Source organism: Neofelis nebulosa, chromosome X (assembly GCF_028018385.1).
Source record: "Neofelis nebulosa isolate mNeoNeb1 chromosome X, mNeoNeb1.pri, whole genome shotgun sequence".
Taxonomy (NCBI): domain Eukaryota; kingdom Metazoa; phylum Chordata; class Mammalia; order Carnivora; family Felidae; genus Neofelis; species Neofelis nebulosa.
In genome coordinates, this window is record NC_080800.1 from 102,183,954 (window position 1) to 102,202,849 (window position 18,896).

The 18,896-nt window shown below is 42.5% G+C and overlaps 1 protein-coding gene across 6 annotated transcripts in view; it reads right to left on the reverse strand.

Moving 5' to 3' along the window:
• Positions 1-18,896, reverse strand: part of TENM1 (teneurin transmembrane protein 1) — a 789,989-nt gene that overhangs the window by 59,943 nt on the left and 711,150 nt on the right. For all 6 annotated transcript variants that reach the window (XM_058713217.1, XM_058713216.1, XM_058713215.1 and 3 more), the window contains one exon: positions 14,596-14,750. In XM_058713217.1, coding sequence (XP_058569200.1) covers positions 14,596-14,750 — 155 coding nt within the window. The remainder of the gene's footprint in view (positions 1-14,595; positions 14,751-18,896) is intronic.

The following is an 18,896-nucleotide window of genomic DNA, read 5'->3' on the forward strand; positions in this document are numbered from 1 at the left end:
ATTGTAAGCCAGTGGTTAACAGGAAACTAGTAAGGGTGAACAAGAACCGGCAAAGAACCAGAGAAGTCATTGGTCACTAGCATCCTCTGCCATATCTACTGGTCTGTGAAGCTGCCATGTCCAGAAAATACAAGTATAAGATAAATCCACCGTGCCTGGCCACTAGGGAGTTGGTTGTGATTGGCTTTAGCCAGAGCTTCTCTGACTCTCTGGAACTGCCATATTGATGTCCTTATTCTCTAGAAACCTTTCACTCTTGTGATTTTTGAGGAAGATTTCATGACGGATCGTGCCACCTTCCCACATGCCTCTTTTGGAAACAGAGTGCTGTACTAAATGGTTTTGAAGGTCGGCCCATGACAACATTTCCTATGTGCTCGGAATTTACTTACAAATATTAATATTTACGTATAAGTAAAAATACATTTACTACTAAATATCCTTTCTATTCCTTCTTGCTGGTCTCCTCGTGAAACACTGGGATTGCTCCTGCAGAACCCTCTTCTCCTTGATTTGGAGTTGGAAGTGTATTCTGAGGTGGACCAAACATCTCCTCTTTTCATGTATCTCAAGATAAACACTTCTCAACAGATGTGGCCTCTTGGTAAATGTTTTATATATCCCCGTGTTCACTTTTCCAAATATACTAACTTCTGCATGGAAAGAGGACACTCCTGCTGACAGCCAGAAGAACTGTCTCTGAATTGTGTTTCCATTTAGTAAAGATGGGTTGGCACTGATTCATATACTTTCCCTTCTTGTAGTTAACGGAGACCGGGGCTCTGTTTAAAGGTATGGTCTGAAATATAGTTAGGCCAACTGGCTCACATGAAGACTTAGCCTAGGATGTTGGCCACATAAGCCCTGTTAACCACTGAATTTACCAACCAGATATTTTCCCATATCTGAGAGAGTTTCAGGTTTATTTCAGGTCATGGCGCCTGCCGAGCAAAATGTGTGGAAGACTGAGTGGTTCAGAAGTAGTTTGCAAGCTTTGCATCTTGTGACTGTCCCTGAACTTTGAAGATGCTTTTCCTCTGGTGCTTAATAGTTTTAATAAGAGCTAACGTGCCATTGTCCTTTGTGTGGAAAGAGGACACTGCTGAGGGAGTTTTATTTATGTGATAAATTATGTTTTCGATATAGCATGGAGCACGGTACTTGACTTTTATTTTAAGGCCCCTGACAACTCTGGCTATTTGCTTGTGTGCAGACATTTCAGCAGAATTTGGATGTGCTGGAGTTGAAGATGTTGGCCTGCTGTTCTCTACTTCTTATATAAACAACCCGAGCTGTCACTTTGGAGGGAGCAATGCAAATATCTCTGATAATAGGTTATTCCCTGATTGTGATTTTTCCTTAGAGGTGCAGGCCTGAAAAATGCAGTTAAAAAAAGAGTTTAAATGAATTTGGGGAAGGGAAATGATATTTAAAGGAACTCTGTGGATCATCTCATTGCAATGCTTTTCCCAGTGTATTATTCTGTTAAACTTGGGCTATTACATATCTGGGATTTTTGAAAACTGATCGACATGCTTGGCACCTGAATATCTTAATAAAACAGAAGGGTCACTGGATACACAAAGCCACTCATACATTAAACTTGCTTCCAAAATCCTAGGATACTGCTTTCTTCTTATGAATGTGTCAGCCTCATAACTTCTTTCTTTTTGATTTCCCACTTAGCTGGGAGCCTTTTGTTTTGTCTTGGGAGAGTCATATTCTCCACATTGACCTAGATAAACTGTCTTCTTACTTACCTACTCCCATATTTATTTATTTATTTTCGTGAAATTGACCTACCTAGGATGGCTGCAGGCTACCTACAGAATGAGCTGTTCTTTTACCTTTTGATCTCAAAGTCATGGAAGATGACCTAAAATCTACACATATCAAACTCATACACGTATGGAACTCACGCGACATTCCAGCCTTAGCTCCACAGTCAGTATGACACTTCTTGAGAGTAGAAAGAGAATGAAGGATTTGGAGCACCATTCAACTGACTATAGTGAACATCCTGTAAGTGATCCAGACAGAGCTTCACATCAGCATCAGGCAGATGAAACCCTCTGTGAAGGTTACAGCAGGCTGAGACCAGTCTCTGGAGCACGTGATTGGTTGTAGCCCATCAAACTCATCTACGGGCATATGCATGCCTCTTTTGCAAAAGGTATACCGATATACCAAGGACAGAAGGGAAGATCCCACAATTTCTACAGCAGTCCCAAACTTCTTCTTGGTCCTTTTTATCTTGGTTTTGTAAATGATCGGTTCGATTTTCTGTCCTGTGGATGGAAGGTCAAATACCACTGCTGCTACTACTTGCTTATTGAGCACTTATGAGCCAGGCACTTTGCTAAGTGATTTATACATATTATCTTACTTAATCCTCACAACTTCCCCATAGCGGAACATGACATCATCATCCTCATTTACAGATAAAGAATTTTTCCCAGGGGCACATAGCTAGCAAGTAGTGGATCTGGGATTCAAACCTAGGTAGTCTCTGTTCCCAACCACCATGCTTTACTGACTTTTTATATTGGCTTCACGATGAAGGAGAGTCTACCCTAGAGGCCTGATTTTGTCTCTTGCATTCTCTGTTAAAGGATTAGAGAAAAGTCTGGCTCTCCTTTTCAATTCCAGAAAGTGTTCTCCTGCACTTGACTGAGCAAGGAGAGTAGGTTTGTACTGAATGAGCAACAAATAACATTATCCAGGAATGCATTTAAATTAGAGACTGACAACCACAGATAATACAAAATCAGAATAACCACCTTGTGGACTTATTTTGTTCTCGTGTCCTCCCGTTTTAGCAAGTGCATGATGAATTGACAGAAAATAGTTCCTGAAGATGCCAATTAACATCTTGCATCATCCCTTATATTTGTAAAGTGGCTCATACTTTTCCAAGTGCTTTCACATTAAAAAAAAGCGAGGACGCTTAATCAACAATTGGGTCATTTATTGAATTAGCCTTCATAAGGAGGAATAATTAACCAGCTCTAAAATTCTAGTGTTTGTTTTCCAAGTGTCGTGCTGAATCTGAAATTATAGAGAAATCTCTTTTGGGTCAACAAGTAGACAAAAATGATTTATTTTTTTCTATACTGCCATATTTCAGAGGAGGACAGAATAAATGATTCAAAAATAGATGTTCTTTTTCTAGAATATAGAAATGGCAACAAAAAGTAGTGTTTATTTAGCATTATTATGTAATTTCAGGCATAAACGCTAACGGATCACTCATTCACAGGTGAGTAATGTGGATAGTCACTAGGGACTCTTAAAGAAAACTTTTATAAATGATTCTTGGTGCTGCTATCAAATCAGAGTCTGAACAACATTAACTGCCATCTTATGCTCTTGTGACAGCATAATTTGATTGCTACTTATATCGACGTTTATGCCACCGTCTTTCCATATGCCACCCACCTAACTGGTGTGGCAGATGAACACATAAAAGCCAACGTTACATGTAATGCCATAGGACCTCTCTCCTCCGTTCTGATCAACACTAACAACGTACAGTTGCGAGTGTCTTTCGAAAACCAAAGTTCTTTCGTATTTGTTTTCTTGTTTAGCTATCACAACAGCCTCAGGAGGCAATATGTGTTTTTATCCCACTTTATAGTGGTGAGGAAGCTCAGACCCAGAGACCTACAGTCGACGGAGGTCACACTGCTAATAAATGGCAGAATCTGGACTCACAGTCAGGATTCTCTTACGTTCTTTTTACTTGACTTGCTACATTGGTCAAAGGGAAATAGGTGATTAGGTCATTGGCCAGGGAACTTTAGGAAAATATGTCCCAGTAATCCTGAAGAAAAGAAAATATTCCAAGCTTATAAACGCATCTGGCAGGAAGTTTGCTCATTTTTAGTAGCCATCGCTTTCTATTTTAAACACTTTCACATTTAATGTTCCTGATAGATTGAGGTCTTTGAGAAGATGGTTACATTAGCAGTGCCATGGGTGATGCAGACTGAGCTCACTCTTTGCCTGGTAGAGACTGGCACCTGCCCCCACTCTCATTTCTGCATTTATAGGATGAGGCTTCAGATCAGCGGGAGGGACTGGCTGTGACCGATGGGGATTGACTGAGTGCATGTGGCTCAGATGAATAGAGCAGAACATCGCTGATATAGGACGCTTACGTTGGGACTGCTGCAGCAACCAATCGCTGAGTAGGTAGACTGCTGTACAATTGATGTTGTCCAGGCATGAGAACAGTGAAAGGAAATGGGAATATCCATTGGAGGTTTGGTTTGTATGAATTTTTTATTGTTACTGTTGTGAAAAAACCACGTAAGATTACATCGATCATCTCAACCATTTTGAAGTGCACAGTTCGCTAGTGTTAAGTGCATTCCTATTGTCTGCAGCAGATCTTTACGACTTTTTCATCTTGTGACACCGAAACTCTACCCATGAAACGTGAATTCCTTCTTCCCCCCATCCTTTGGTAATCACCTTTCTACTTCCTGTCTCTATGATTTTGACTAGATACTTCATATGAGTGCAATCATGCCGTAGTTCTCTTTTTGTGGCTCATTTCACTTTGCATAATGTCCTCGAGGTTCATGTGTTGTAGTGCGTGACCAGATTTCCTTGTTTGAGGCCGTGTAATATTCCGTTGTACATTTATACCAGATTTTGTCTATCCTGGTACGAGTTTTAATGCCACCTGACCCGTTAGTTGGTGGTCACCATTGCAGTGGGTGCTTTAGTTGGTTAAACTAACCATGACCAAATAGGATAAAGTAAATGGCACAAGGGCTACCACTTAACTTTTTTGGTTTCATTTTCCTACTCCATGGGCCTTGTGAATCTGCTGTTTGAGCCATTCTGCACTCCTAATCTCTTATCCCTTTTGTCACCTTTCTTTTACCCCCACCTAGCTGTGTCCACTGGTATTGCTGGCCCCTGACAGAGGTGTTTCCAGGTATCTCAGATCAGTTGCTTTCATCTTCTCTGTCTTACTGTTAACCAGCAACTCCCTCCATCCTTCACGCCTTCCTTCAACCACATATCCCCCTCTATGGACGATCTGGAGTGTGGTCACGGACCTTTTCTTCATGTTGACAGTGAGACAGGTTCCACAGTCACTGAAGCATTGGGAAGGGGTGGTGGGGGTGGAGGTGTGGAGATTGTCATCGCTGGTGGCAAGAACTTTAAAAATAAACTTTCTTTTTTTTTTTCCCTGGGAGATCCCTTTATTCAAGCAAACTTATTATAATTCAGATTTTCTTGATTCCCTACAGAGCTTCACAAAATTTAGAAGTCTGTCCCTGCAGGGAATTTTACTTCTAATGGCCTTCATTCGAAAGATCTAATTCTGTTCTCTTTCAGTGTGCACATGGGAGAGTGATGGAAGTGCACAAAGAAAATCAGGTAACCCCTGAAGAACTTGAGTTTCAATATCATCTGTATCGCTTGGGGTGATGGGCGGACATTCTGTAGACATGAAAGGGTTGGCAAGGGAGACAGGAGGAGACAATGAGAAACATCAGGCAAGAGTTTAAGAAGGGAAAAGAAAGTGCCTTTTTCTGTTCTAAAACTACTGTGTTTGGTTTATTTTCTTTTTTCCCCCTGATTGAGGTAGCTTTTCATGCCTGGATGTTATTATATATATATATATTTCTCAAAACAACAGAAGATGCTAAATCCACTTGTATCAAGTTGAATTGACATGTAGAATTTGAAAAGGGAGCTTTGTATTTCTCCTTCTATTCAGTGGTGGTTAGTTTTATCTGAAGCTTGCAAAAAATTCTAAGGACGCTAGAAAACGGCTTTTTCAGCTATGTGAAAAGCGGAAGACAAGCAAGCAAGGCAGAGGTGTGCTGCTTGGGGCAGGTGGCGTAATGCTGATGGATGAGAGAGGGGAAAGTTTGGTTTTCTCTGTTAAGAAGAATGACTGGAAGGAACACTGATTCAAAGTTACTAGAGTCCAGGATGAGTGAAGGGACTGTAACACACCACCTAACTTCTTCAAACTGAGTTCAAGTCTCCTGGCCAGGAAAAATGACCTCTTAGAGACAGCTTGCAAATGGGTTTTTAGAACAATTTTTTTCTTGTGATTGTTGAGAAACAGTGGGCAGTAGAGGACGCGCTGGAAGGTAAGAGGTGGGTAAACATAGTTCTGATCTCAAGAAGATTCAGAAGATGTGCCTCACAGATTTCATGGTGGAAACCTGATATCGATTTGGAAAAGATCCTCAAATGCGTTAGTAAACCATTTTTTCTTAGTTCTTAGATGAGGAAATGGTGTTTATGGATACTATGACTGGAAATAAATTATGTTGAGGGATTCTTCTTCCCTATTTAAAAACAGTTTTTTAATGTTTACCTTTGAGAGAGACAGAGTGTGAGCAGGAGAGGGGCAGAGAGAGAGACACACACATACAGAATCCGAAGCAGGCTCCAGGCTCTGAACTGTCAGCACAGAGCCTGACGTGGGGCTTGAACTCACAACCCGTGAGATCATGACCTGAGCTGAAGTCGGATGCTTAACCAACTGAGCCACCCAGGAGCCCCTCTTACTTCCTTTTAAACAGAGTTACCAGCCTGGTAAGGTTTCTTTGTGGATAAGTTGAAGAAAATATAGGTGAGGCTAGTGACTTTCAAACTTGTTTTGACTGTGACCCTCAGTAAGATCTATATTTTACCCCATTATCTGAGATATACAATTGAAATAAAAGTTTCATGAAACATTACTTACTCATCCTTACTACACATGACCCATTCTAAGGTTTTGTGTTCTATTTCTTTTTTTCTTAAAGCTGGTCATAGGTCAATATATTGGTTTCCGGATCCACTACAAATCGCAACCCATAGGTGATAGTTCAAACAGATGGGTTCAAAGTCTAACAGATGACTACTTTAATGGTGCCACAACTTCATCTTGGCCTATCTATCCATCAGTGTTATCATGGATGAGGACATGGAAGGCATTCATCAAATCCATAGGTGACACAAGGCTGGGAAGGACAGTGAAGATACTGGATAATGGCAGAAGAATGTCAAGATATGGATGGAATCTGATGAGATAGAATCGAATACAGACTAACGTAAGATCCTGCACTATGATGCAACCAACTGTTCAAGTACAAGATGAGGACACTGGGATGAGAGACATGTGCATTTTTAGCCCCCTGCAATCACATCATAGATCAAAAAATGTCCAAAAATCCAATTTAATTTTACCTGTGGTTTCTCAATCTGTGCTTTTTACTTCCTTGGCGTTTTCCAAAAAGGTCTTGGGGTCACCGTGTAAACTACCACTGGGTGGGACTGAGCCTGAATAGGGAAGGTTCTCGTATATCACTTCTTATTTGATCTGCTGTTTGCATCGGTTTTATAAACGGGGACTTACTTTATTTGAAATAAATGTTCTTTGGCAAAAATCCTTTTGAAGACCGCCAGGCAAGATGAACCGAAACAGAGAATATAGAAAGAGGGTTGTGATAGTCTCCATTCTACCTTTGAGCTAGAGCATATGTGGATTGTTTCGTTCACGCCTGGAAACCTCACTCTCGAAGAGATATTAAATAAATGGGAACATGTTCAGAGAAGAGTGAGGAGAATGGCAAAGGAGCTCAAAACCATGGCAAGTGTGGGGCAGTTCAGTGGATCAGGGATGGGACTTAGAAGGCCTGACAGACTTGCTCACATACACCAAGCAGGCTGTCATGTGGAGGAGGCAGTTAGAAGAGCAGTTTGGTGAAAAGAATGTGGACTTTGCCCTCAAGTCGACCGGTTCAAGTTTCAACTCTGTCACTTATTGGTTGTGTGATCTTGACCAAGTTACTCAACTTCTTTGAACCTTGTTTTTCACGTTTGTTAAAAATAGGGAAACGATACACCGTACTCACCTTGAAGGGCGGTCATGAGGATAAATAAGATGCCACAGAGGAAGTATCCAGTATAGCTCATGGATCACTTAATACATTTATTTCATAGAAAACAGATTAAATTGATAACACAGGGCCTCAAGAGTCGCAATAAGACTAGATGGTGAAAGTTAAAAGACTATTAAAAAGTTAAAAAGTATCCCAGAAGAAGTTTCTATCAGGCGGAGGCATTCAAAGATGGAATGAGCTGCCTGGAGGAGGTAGTGAGTTTTCTGTTCATAAGAGGCATTTGAAGAGAGGCTGGTTATTATATGGTGAGAATATTCTGGAGCAAGGTCCAGCATCAACTGTTTGGGAGGAGGACTGGGATTCATAGTAGACTAGCTGAACAGATTGAATGCGTGGGGCCAAAGTTTGCTCCTCCAAAGAACCAGTTATGGCCTTCCTTCATAACCACAGATGATACCTCCCTCCACCTGTTAGGCCCATTTGACGAATGGGTGCTTTTGGGAACTACTCAGAGGCATACAGATGATCCAACGAGCATTTATAAAGGAGTGGTTATACGTCAGATCCTCTAGACAAACACCTCAAAGTGTGTGTCTTGTGGACAATGGGTCAACTGCATTGTCTATACACAGAAAAGGTCCATGTTTCTTGTGTATCTGCTATCAGGTTGATCTGGGGAGAGCATGAGGCTGGCTCTAAGGAGTAAGCCAGCTCTCAAATTTGCTATCACACCAAGGGACCTGGTCTAACTCCTAGTTCCATTCTAGTCAGGCACGAGATGGAAGTGAGTTACCAGAGCAGGATGGTTCAAAAGCAGCGACGGAAATAAAGAGCCCAATCTCTCCATAATCAACTCATCCCCTGAAGTGAAGGGCCTGGTTGTTTATAGCAGTGCTTACAAAGGGCAGTCATGCTTCAGAGTTTATACCGAGAATTCAGGTTCACATTTCAGTAAATCAAAAAAAGATATTGATTTGGAACAAATGGCTGATTTTATTGTCAAAGCAAATTTCATTTCTTGAGATGATTAGGTTTTATTAAACTATTTCCTAAGTGCCACTAAACACACATTCTGTGAATAAACAGCATATTCGTCAAACGGCATTTGTCATCCACTTAACTACAATGATACCTGGTCATCTCCAATTGTCATTGAGAATGTAGAAGTTGGGGCGCCTGGGTGGGACAGTCGGTTAAGCGTCTGACTTCAGCCAGGTCACGATCTCGCAGTCCGTGAGTTCGAGCCCCGCGTCGGGCTCTGGGCCGACGGCTCGGAGCCTGGAGCCTGCTTCCGATTCTGTGTCTCCCTCTCTCTCTGCCCCTCCCCCGTTCATGCTCTGTCTCTCTCTGTCCCAAAAATAAAAATTAAAAAAAAAAAAAAACGTTGAAAAAAAAAATTAAAAAAAAAAAGAAAATGTAGAAGTTGGAAAAATGCACACTGGGGGCCAGAAAACTTGTGCCTGAGTCACTTAATAACTCCATGGTCAAGGCACAATACATAATCCTTCTGACTACCAGTTTTCTCTGCTGTAGCTGGAGATAATTATAGGTACCTCTCAAGGGTGGTTGGGTTGTGGAGATAAAATGCAAGAGTGTGAATAAGACAGCATAGTTTCGGGCACATAGTACGCTCTCAATAAGTGATAGCGGTTATTATTAGAATTACTATAGGGAGGCCATCATGATGTACTGAATATTAAGGCAGACTATCAAGGACGAATTCCTCCTGGGGTTCAGGTTTGCCTCAGAAAAGTGCAGAAGACGAAAACAAAGAAGAGAAAGAAGGATGTTCTCCACATCACTTCCCAGCTTCCAAAGGTACTCTGCTACCATGGATGGACCTTCCCTTGTTGGGACCTTTTGGTTTTGAAATGCAGGGAAAGTAACAAGGAACTTTAGGAACTGGGTTATATTTCTGAAGAGAAACCTTCAGAGTTGGAAGGGACCCTGAGAAAACAGTGGGTCGGTCTTCCTGAGTCCAGAGAGGCTTGTATTTCAAGCATTCATAGATTACTGTTATCCAACATTGCCTTTAAAAGTTTCAAAACGCAGGGACTGTGTAAGGTCTTTTGACAATGCACGATGCTGCCACACAGTCTTAGAACTGGTAAGCTCTTCGTAGGTCTGATTCAAATCTTCGTGCCGCACAGGCCTCTATTTTCTCTCCTGTCTGTTTCTGTCAGCAGACTGTGCTCTCATTTAGACATGTGTCTCCACCCTCACCCATCAATGTATTTTGATTTACTGAAATAGGAAACCGAGCACTGTGTAAGCCCAGCTGGGTCACCGTAAGTACTACTACCAACACCGGGGGCTTTGCTCTTGGGAGGTGTTATGACGCTCCCTACTCAGCTTTCTTCCTTCCAGCGGAAGACGGCCCATGTTCTCCAGTACAGTCACGGAAAACACAGGTCCCCCATCTGCCACAGTTGTCTAAACAGACAGCGGGAGCTCTGGCCACAGAGGCTGAGCGTCTGGGCAGCTGTGCCACACACTGGCTTCCTCCCGGGAGACACTTTATCCAGCCACCCAGCTGATTTCAGTGTTCCCCACCTGTCATGCACCTGTGCCCCACCTGGGTGCTGATCTGCACACACCTGGGAGCTGACTTGCTTTAATGCCAAAGCCTCCCCTTCCCAGCCAGGCATCTCAAAAAAGTGATCTATTTTCACTTTCTCCATTTCCTCACCTCCCACTCTACCACTGCAATCCTATTCCAATTAATTAGCACTCCACCAAAGGCATTCCTATCAGAGTCACGAATGCTGTCAAGCCAAATGGCTTCTTAAAAAAAAAAAAACAGCTTATTTTATGTGACCTCCAAAGCAGCAGCTGGCATTAACCATTCGCTTCCTTTTGAAAAGCTTGTTTCCCTTGGCTTTTTCACAGCACACATTCCTGGTTTTCCTCCTACTTGTCAGGTGTTTCCCTCTCAGTCTCCTTTGTGGCCTCCTATCCATTCCTCAGCCTTCTCTTGAGTATTAATATCCTTGGAGTTTGGTCTTAAGCCTTCTCTTCTTTTGATGCCATGCCCCCCCCCCCCCGGAAGACCCCATCCATTGTCCCATTTGTTGTTCCCATGTGTGGACTGATAATCCCAAGTCTAACCTCCTTTTCAGGCCTTGAGCTTTAGACCTATTTCCAGTTGCCTGCAAGACAACTGCAAGACTTGGCACCTCAAAGCCACCATGTCCTGAACTGAGCCCATCATTCAACCCTCACCCGCAACCCTGCTTCTCCTCTTCCTGGATTCCTTATCTCAGAGAATAGTGCCATCATACCTGTACTTCCTTAATCCTGCAATTAAGTCCAGTCAACGAGTTCTTTGCTTTTGGCACCAATGCTTCACTGACCTCTCCAGGTTCTTAACCCATACCGCTGATACTTTAGGCGTGGCCATTGTCATTGCTTGCCTGTGTAACCTGCATAAAGCTGAGCATCTTCACGTTCAGTGTCATCAGAGTTGTAACCCAAAGAAACGTCATCTATGCATCCCCAGAACATTGGAAAGCAATTTAATTTGTACAGAAGTCTTTTGACAAGGTGCTAGTCATTTATATATATCTTTTGTCTCCATCACACCTATATTACTTCAACAGCCTCTTAAGTGGTCTCCTTGCCTGTAACACTGTTTCCCTCCACTCAGTTCTCTATGCAATAGCTAGAGAGATCTTTAAAAAAATTTTTTCGTGTTTATTTTTGAGAGAGAGAAAGAGAGAGAGAGAGAGAGAGAGAGAGAGAGACAGAGTGCAAGTGGGGGAGGGGCAGAGAGAGAGGGAGACACAGAATCTGAAGCAAGCTCCGAGCTGTCAGCACAGAGACCCACGAGGGGCTCGAAGTCACGAACCGCGAGATCATGACCTGAGCCAAAATCGGAAGCTTAAATGACTGAGCCAGCCAGGCGCCCCGCAGCCTTGCTAATTTCTAATACCCGCCTCCCACCCCGCCTCACTCGACTCCCCATCTACTCCCCCAAATGGCTGTTTTTCTAAAGCTGAAGCTGTATAAGGAAAAAGGAAGGGAGGGCATGAGGGAAACTGAGGCTTGGAATGAAATACCATAGGGGAAATGTGATTCTGCGTCCTGGTTACCAGGGCTCCTTCTCACTGGGCTGCGCTCTACATCCCCACCTGAAAGGGACGAGGTAGCTTTTATTGTGGCAATTATGGCTAGCAAATGGCATGTGAAAAAGAACCCTTCTCATGGTGATGAGGAGCATATGTTTGCTCTATTTAGACAAAGAATTCTCTTTTGAGCATAACTTTTCCACACAGAAACAGATAAGTTGTTTAGACTTGACTGATTGCAATACTAAGTGTCCTATTTTAAGTTAAAAATATCCCACAAGTGAATCATATACGTGCATCTTCTCTTTCGTCCCCCTCCTCCATGGAAACACATTCACACCCGTCCTTTCTGCCATAAATAATGCTCCTTTTCCTTGCCTTCCACAGGATTTTGCATCATGGAAAGTTAGGTTGCTCGACGACTCGACAGCCTGATCCACTCAAATCTCTCTTAAGAATGGTTCATTCATGGGGTCAGTTATCCAGGCCTTTCCAGGGCCTTTTCAGGCCCATTTTATTTTTGTAGTGGACTATATCTGATTACTTTCTGCATTTCTGAGGCGAGGGAGGGGCACATAGAGAAGAAGAAATCCCCCAAATAGGCACATTTTTAGTGTTTTATAGAGATGTGTATGTTTGGAGGATGGAGACGGGAAGGGATAACAGAGCTAACGACTAAAGCAAGGTTTCCAGATGATGCTTTACTTGCCTTGTGGTGCTAGGTTCCAGGGGTACAAAGAACAAAGCGACATGAATGCCCTAACCCTGGCAGGTATCGTTGGCTGCCTCCCCAGCAGCGATCCTTCATTCCTTGCCAAGAGAAGCCTGATTTTCATTTAAGAATTAGGTAGCAATATGCTTAGGGAAGGTAACCCAATTCCAGAGGGTTTGAATCCATTTTGGAGATCCCATTTCCCCTTTGCCAGTGTCCGGTGAAGGCAAGGTCACATGATTTGATTCTTGCCAGTGTGACTCAAGAAGGAAATCTACTGGCATCTTTCTTGCCTCTGATCATCTCACTATGTGAATTCATGAGACCTTACAGTTTAAACTATTTTTATTTTTTTTTAGATTTTTTTTTTAAAAAAGTTTATTTTATTTTTGTTTTTGAGAGAGAGAGAGAGAGAGAGAGAATGAGAGAATGAGTGGGGAAGTCGGACGCTCAATCGACTGAGCCATCCAGGTGCCCCAAACTATTTTTATTTTTATTTTTTTAGAGACAGAGAGAGAGAGAGAGAGAGAGAGAGAGAGAGAGAATAACAGCGTGCACGCCCATGGGGGAGGAGCAGAGAGACAGGGAGAGAGAGAATCCCAAGCAGGCTCAGCACTATCAGGGTAGAGCCCAATGCGGGGCTCGAACCCACCAACCGTGAGATCATGACCTGAAGCGAGATCAAGAGTGGGATGCTTAACCGACAGAGCCACCCAGGTGCCCCTGAACTATTTTTAGATACATGTTTCATTATTTGCCGTCAAAATCACCCTCTCCGATACACTCACTAACCAATCCTAAAACTCTCAACATCTACTCTAATTCATTTGAAAAGATTAATAACCTACTTCATCAGAGTCTCGGGTTCTTGGACTGTTAGAGCTCAAAAGTCCCTTTGAGGACTGTCTAGTCTATTTCTCTCACACTGCAGACTGAGGAAGACACCCAGAGGATGCCGGGACTGTGCTGTATGCTCTATAATCTCTCTCTATGTCCAATCCTGATTTTGTACAACTGTGGTAAAATCAGAATTTTTGACTCAGATGAAAGTTACACGGAATTTTCCCTTTTGTTCTGACAAAAAGCTTTCCTAAATAAATGTAAAATAGATCTCAGAGGGAATGTTGCCTCTACTTAAAACTTTCAAATGCCTTAAATACAGCTGTTTACATACACATGAATAACAAGTCATGCTTGTATATGCATTACAAAAGATTCCTTTTTAAACAATTTTTTAATGTATTTATTTTTGAAAGAGTGAGACAGTGTGAGTGGGGGAGGGGCAGAGAGAGAGTGGGAGACACAGAATCCGAAGCAGACTCCAGGCTCATGGACCATGAGACCATAATAGGGCACTTGGGTGGCTCAGTCGGTTGAGCCTCCGACTTCGGCTCAGGTCGTGATCTCACAGTTCGTGAGTTCGAGCCCGGCATCAGGCTCTGTGCTGACAGTTCGGAGCCTGGAGCCTGCTTCGGATTCTGTGTCTCCCTCTCTCTCTCTGCCCCTCCCTCACTCACACTTTGTCTCTCACTGTCTCTGAAAAGTGAATAAACCTTAAAGAAAATTAAGAAAGACTTCTACAGACCTCAGTAGTCAGTGCTTTTCCAAATGTGCGTTACTGCATTATTTAAAAATAATAAAATTATGTAACTTGGAAAATACTCAATAAAAGACTGACCTTTACCTTCCAATTGATTCAAATTTGAGGGCCTTTATTCTTATTCTTTTCTTTTCTTTATTCTTATTCTTACGCCAACATTCCACCGGGTAGTACTCCCAAGTGAGTTTAGTTGAGGTGGAAAACAGTAACTTGCAGAAAGAGAAACTTCTGCTACCTGATGTTATCACAGATACACCAGGCTTCCTTTCTACCTAATTTCTGTATGAGAAAATTGGTATCCATTTCCATGATGCCAAATGGCGATAACGCTTGGAAACCAGCGGTGCCTACCTGAGTGATGTCCATTCCTGAGTCACAGCTCAGTGGCTGTGTGGAAGTCAGACCGTTTGAGCCGATTACAGTTGTGACCACAGCATTGTCATCAATTCTCCGAATCATGGTCCCATCCACAAAGTAAATGAATCCATGCCTATCAACTGTGATGCCTGGTGGGAAGAAGCAAATGAGCATTAGTAGTCTAGTGGGCCACATTTGCACCAAGATCAGTATTTTGAAAGAAGCCACAGAAACAGAAGAGCATTTTAAAGACATATGGATTCAATTTTGCTCAGCACAGCCAGGATGGTAATGGGAGAGGTTTGTTCAGACACACATTCACTTCTTTGTGTATTGAGAAGAAATGATAAAACGTAACGGGGAAATAAAGCCAGGTCTAACCATTTTGTGTTGTGTAGTTTTACATTTCTGCCCCCTAATACTTGCTTACCCCCACAAACAGAAAAAAAAATCCCCTTTAAGATAAACGGGAAGAGACCGGGGAGGCAGCATATATTACACTTCTTTTAGCGTGCAGATGCATAGGCCACCGCTTATTTTCATGGTTGCATTAGAAATAAGTGACTTGGAAGGTATTAAAGTTATTTTCATCAATTCACACTCAGTTCACAGAGAGCTTGTAATAATTCTGATAAACTGGACTGTGTTTTTTTCTCTATATTATCTGTTAAGAGGAGTTTGGAAAGCAAAATTATGGTGTCACAAAGGGAATGGTCAAACTTCTAGAAAAAATGAAAGCCGATAAAATTCTCACAGTAGTTTTTACACGTTGTGTTAATTATGGCCTGGTGTTTTGGAAAATATATAATAGTGGGTAGGAGGCTTGGGTTCTAATACTGATACATCACTTACAACTCCTACGTGACTTCGGTTGTCATTTGTCTCTCCAAATTTTAACCTCCTCTTTGGTAAAGTACGGAAAAGATAATCTGCTTGTGATATTGTGATTTATAATAGGAAATATGTATTTGGCCTTCTTCCCAGTTTGTAACACAGAGCTGCTAAAACTTCGCAAATTTCTAAAGTGGCGAGAGAGACAAAGGTGTCTTTTATTACGCTAACGAGGGGACGTTTGGACCGCATCTGAAGATGGGTTGGTTGCCAGGAGAACCATTCATGAATAGAGGGTTGGTACTTTGAGTCCCACCCCCAGACCTCTGGGGAGGGGAGAGGGGCTGGGGATTGAGGTCAGTCTCCAATAGTCAATGATTTAATCAACCACACCTATGTAATAAAGCCTCTATTAAAAACCCCAAAGTTCAGGCTTTGCAGAGTTTCTAGGTTGGTGAACACACGGAGATTTGAGGAGAGTGGTGTGCCTGGAGAGGGCACGGAAGCTCCACACCCTTTCGCACACACCTTGCCCTATGCGTCTCTTCCATCTTGGCTGTTCCTGAGTTATATCCTTTTGTAATAAACCGGTGATCCCGTAAGTGAAATGTTTCTCTGAGTTCTGTGAGCCCCTCTGGCTCATTAATTGAACCCAAGGAGGGGATCAGTGGAACCTCCACTCTATAGCTGGTGACAACCTGGACTCTCGATTGGCATCCGAAGAGGGGGTGTACGTTGTGGGGGCAGTTTTGTGGGCCTGAGCCCCTCACCTGTGGGAATGGACTTTCTCTGGGTAGATAGCATCAGAATTGAGTGAAACTGTAGGATACTCAGCTGGTATCCGAGAACTGCTCTGCTGGTGGTGTGGGGGGACCCCCCCCAACACTGGAAATTGGTCTCAGAACGTTGATTACTGCCTTACCTAAGCAAAGGTGAGCAACTGTCTTAGTTTGGGATTGAGGCAGGGTTCAGTCTTAAAACTGGGACAGTCCTGGCCAAACTGGGATGAGTTGGTTACTCTTCGCCTAGGTTGTTATAAATATCATATGAAATAATACATTTAAAAAGTGTCAGACATATATAAAGAACATATGGTGTTCCTGCTTCCCTTGGTGCTTTTGACAGTGCTCTTGAAAATAACCACATGGCATTACTTTAACACTAGTCTACAATTTAGTCTTTTCTGATCTCTCCTTTATCCAGACCTTGTGAGACACAGAATGCATATTAAAGTTGGGAACATCTGTGACAACAAGCATGTCCTTTTAGTGTGTGTTCACGCACACACACACACACACACACACATTCACACACCCGATCATTTTCCGGGCCAAGAGTGAACTCACCTAAAGACAGTTTATAAACCCAACTTAATGAACTGCTTTTAGATGAACTAATTTGTTGGCAGGAGGTTAATGTTAGACTTGGCTTCATGGTGTACTTTGATTAATCCTGATGTTCCTCATGAAGTATTAATCCTTAGCATCTATAAAAGTTACAGATTCATTTTCACTTTCCCCGAATGCCTCTAAAGTCATGTATGTTTTTGGAGAGTTCTCCAAGGAAACCAGCATGTCCAAACAAGGGGAATTTCGTGTCAGTAAGTCCCCTTTTCAATTTTAGATGCGTAAGGACCTTTCAGCAGGTTTCTAAAAAAGACTTTTAAGATTGAGCAGGTCAAAGGATGACACCACATGAACAGTTCTTCCATCTCCAGAACATGTGGACTAATGATGAACCAAGGCATACCTCTGCTTGTTATTTTTGTTTTTGTTCTGGCAAACTCAAAGCCTCCAATGCTTAGTGTTTGGTCTGCCCTGTGGCAGGCAGGCCTATGATTACCTTCTATGACCTCTGTATTAAATTATCAGTGAGTGTGAAATTTAAAATTTGGTTGTCATAAGAAGATGGGCTGAAAGATCATGACTCAAGTCTGGAGAGAGAAAGGCTGAGAGCAGTTCAGCTTGAAGTGTCTGAAATCATGAATTATTTACCGAACACATACTGAATGTCACTCTGCCAAGTTCTGTGAAGGCCAAGGGACAAAGAATCCAGGTGCACAGAAACTAAGAGGAATACCGTGGATGTGTTGCTCCAACGAGAAGGCAGTAAATTTGGAGATTCTAACCCTTTGAAAGTTGGAACAGATTCACAAAAGGTATAGAGAAAGAAATGAATTCCTACAGGGACTAGTGTATTTGGGGAGCTCTTTACATCTTGATGTGGACACCAGGGAGGATAGTTCTGTTCCTGTGACCACTACATTCCTCATCCTCATCAGAGGGTGAAGTCTGTGCCGATCCAGGGAGGATAATCCTGGACTTTACATGGTTTTCCACTTTTAGCTTTGGTTAACTTCTAAACACTGTGAACTGCTTTCTCTCTGTTCATGTCAGCTGAGTTCCACAGATGAGGCTTATTAAATACTCACTAGTGGCCTTCGGGGCTTATTTGGCTGACCGTTTGTAGGATATTTTTCCATATATTTGTGCAGCCGTTTCTTTTATCATGGTCCAAATTCCAAAAGACTCCGTTATCCTGGAGACTCTTTAATTAAATTTGATTGGGTTATATTTACGTGTGGAGTTGAAAAAGAAGTAGTAGGAAGGTCTTCGAGGAGCTGTGTGATAGATGCTTTACTAGTGCATCAGGGTGCATTTTATATGTACATATTTTCATTTCTTCTCACTTTCCTTCCCCAACCAACCAACACACACACACAGACACACAGACACAGACACACACACACGCAGAGATTCCCCAAACAACTAGTTTTAGAAACTCTTCACTGGTGAGGTTTAAGGGGCATTTAATTTGCACTGTGGTTAAAAACCAAACTGGAGATCCCAGGCAGGAAAAGGAATTATTTTTGCCATTACTTGGAAGGGGGTGGTCTCCCCTCCATAATGAGTATTGTTACAGCCCTGGGGTGTCAATGATGCAGTCAGCATGATCTATTACCATTTGTTAGGCTGAGTGGGAGAAGGTGGCACATGCCCAGTATATTTTAAGCTTTATTTTCTCAGAGATGGAGATGTGAATGATTTCGGAGCACATAAAGCCATCTGGGGCTAGCAAGATCTGCAGATTCAATTGACTTTCATATTTTGATATTGTTGTACCCCGATTTCCAAAATGTGGTACCTAATGTTGTGGGCAGAGTTCGTTCCAACGGCCACATCCATTGATGTGCTTACTGCCAGCATTTTCCTTACCACTGAAAACACAATGGAAGGCACAGTCTTTGTTTGGCTAAGAAAGGAATTAAACTGCATTGAGAGAACCACTTCCAGGGTTTAAAATTTTAACCACTATTCATTTCCACAGCAAGTAAAAAAAGATAGATCTTGGAGATTACCACAAGGTGAGGCAGTGGCTGGGAGTGGAGGCGGGAAGAGTACCACAGATAGCTTGAGTTCCCACCCCACCCTACCTCCAGCAAGGAAAACATCGGGCTCAGACAC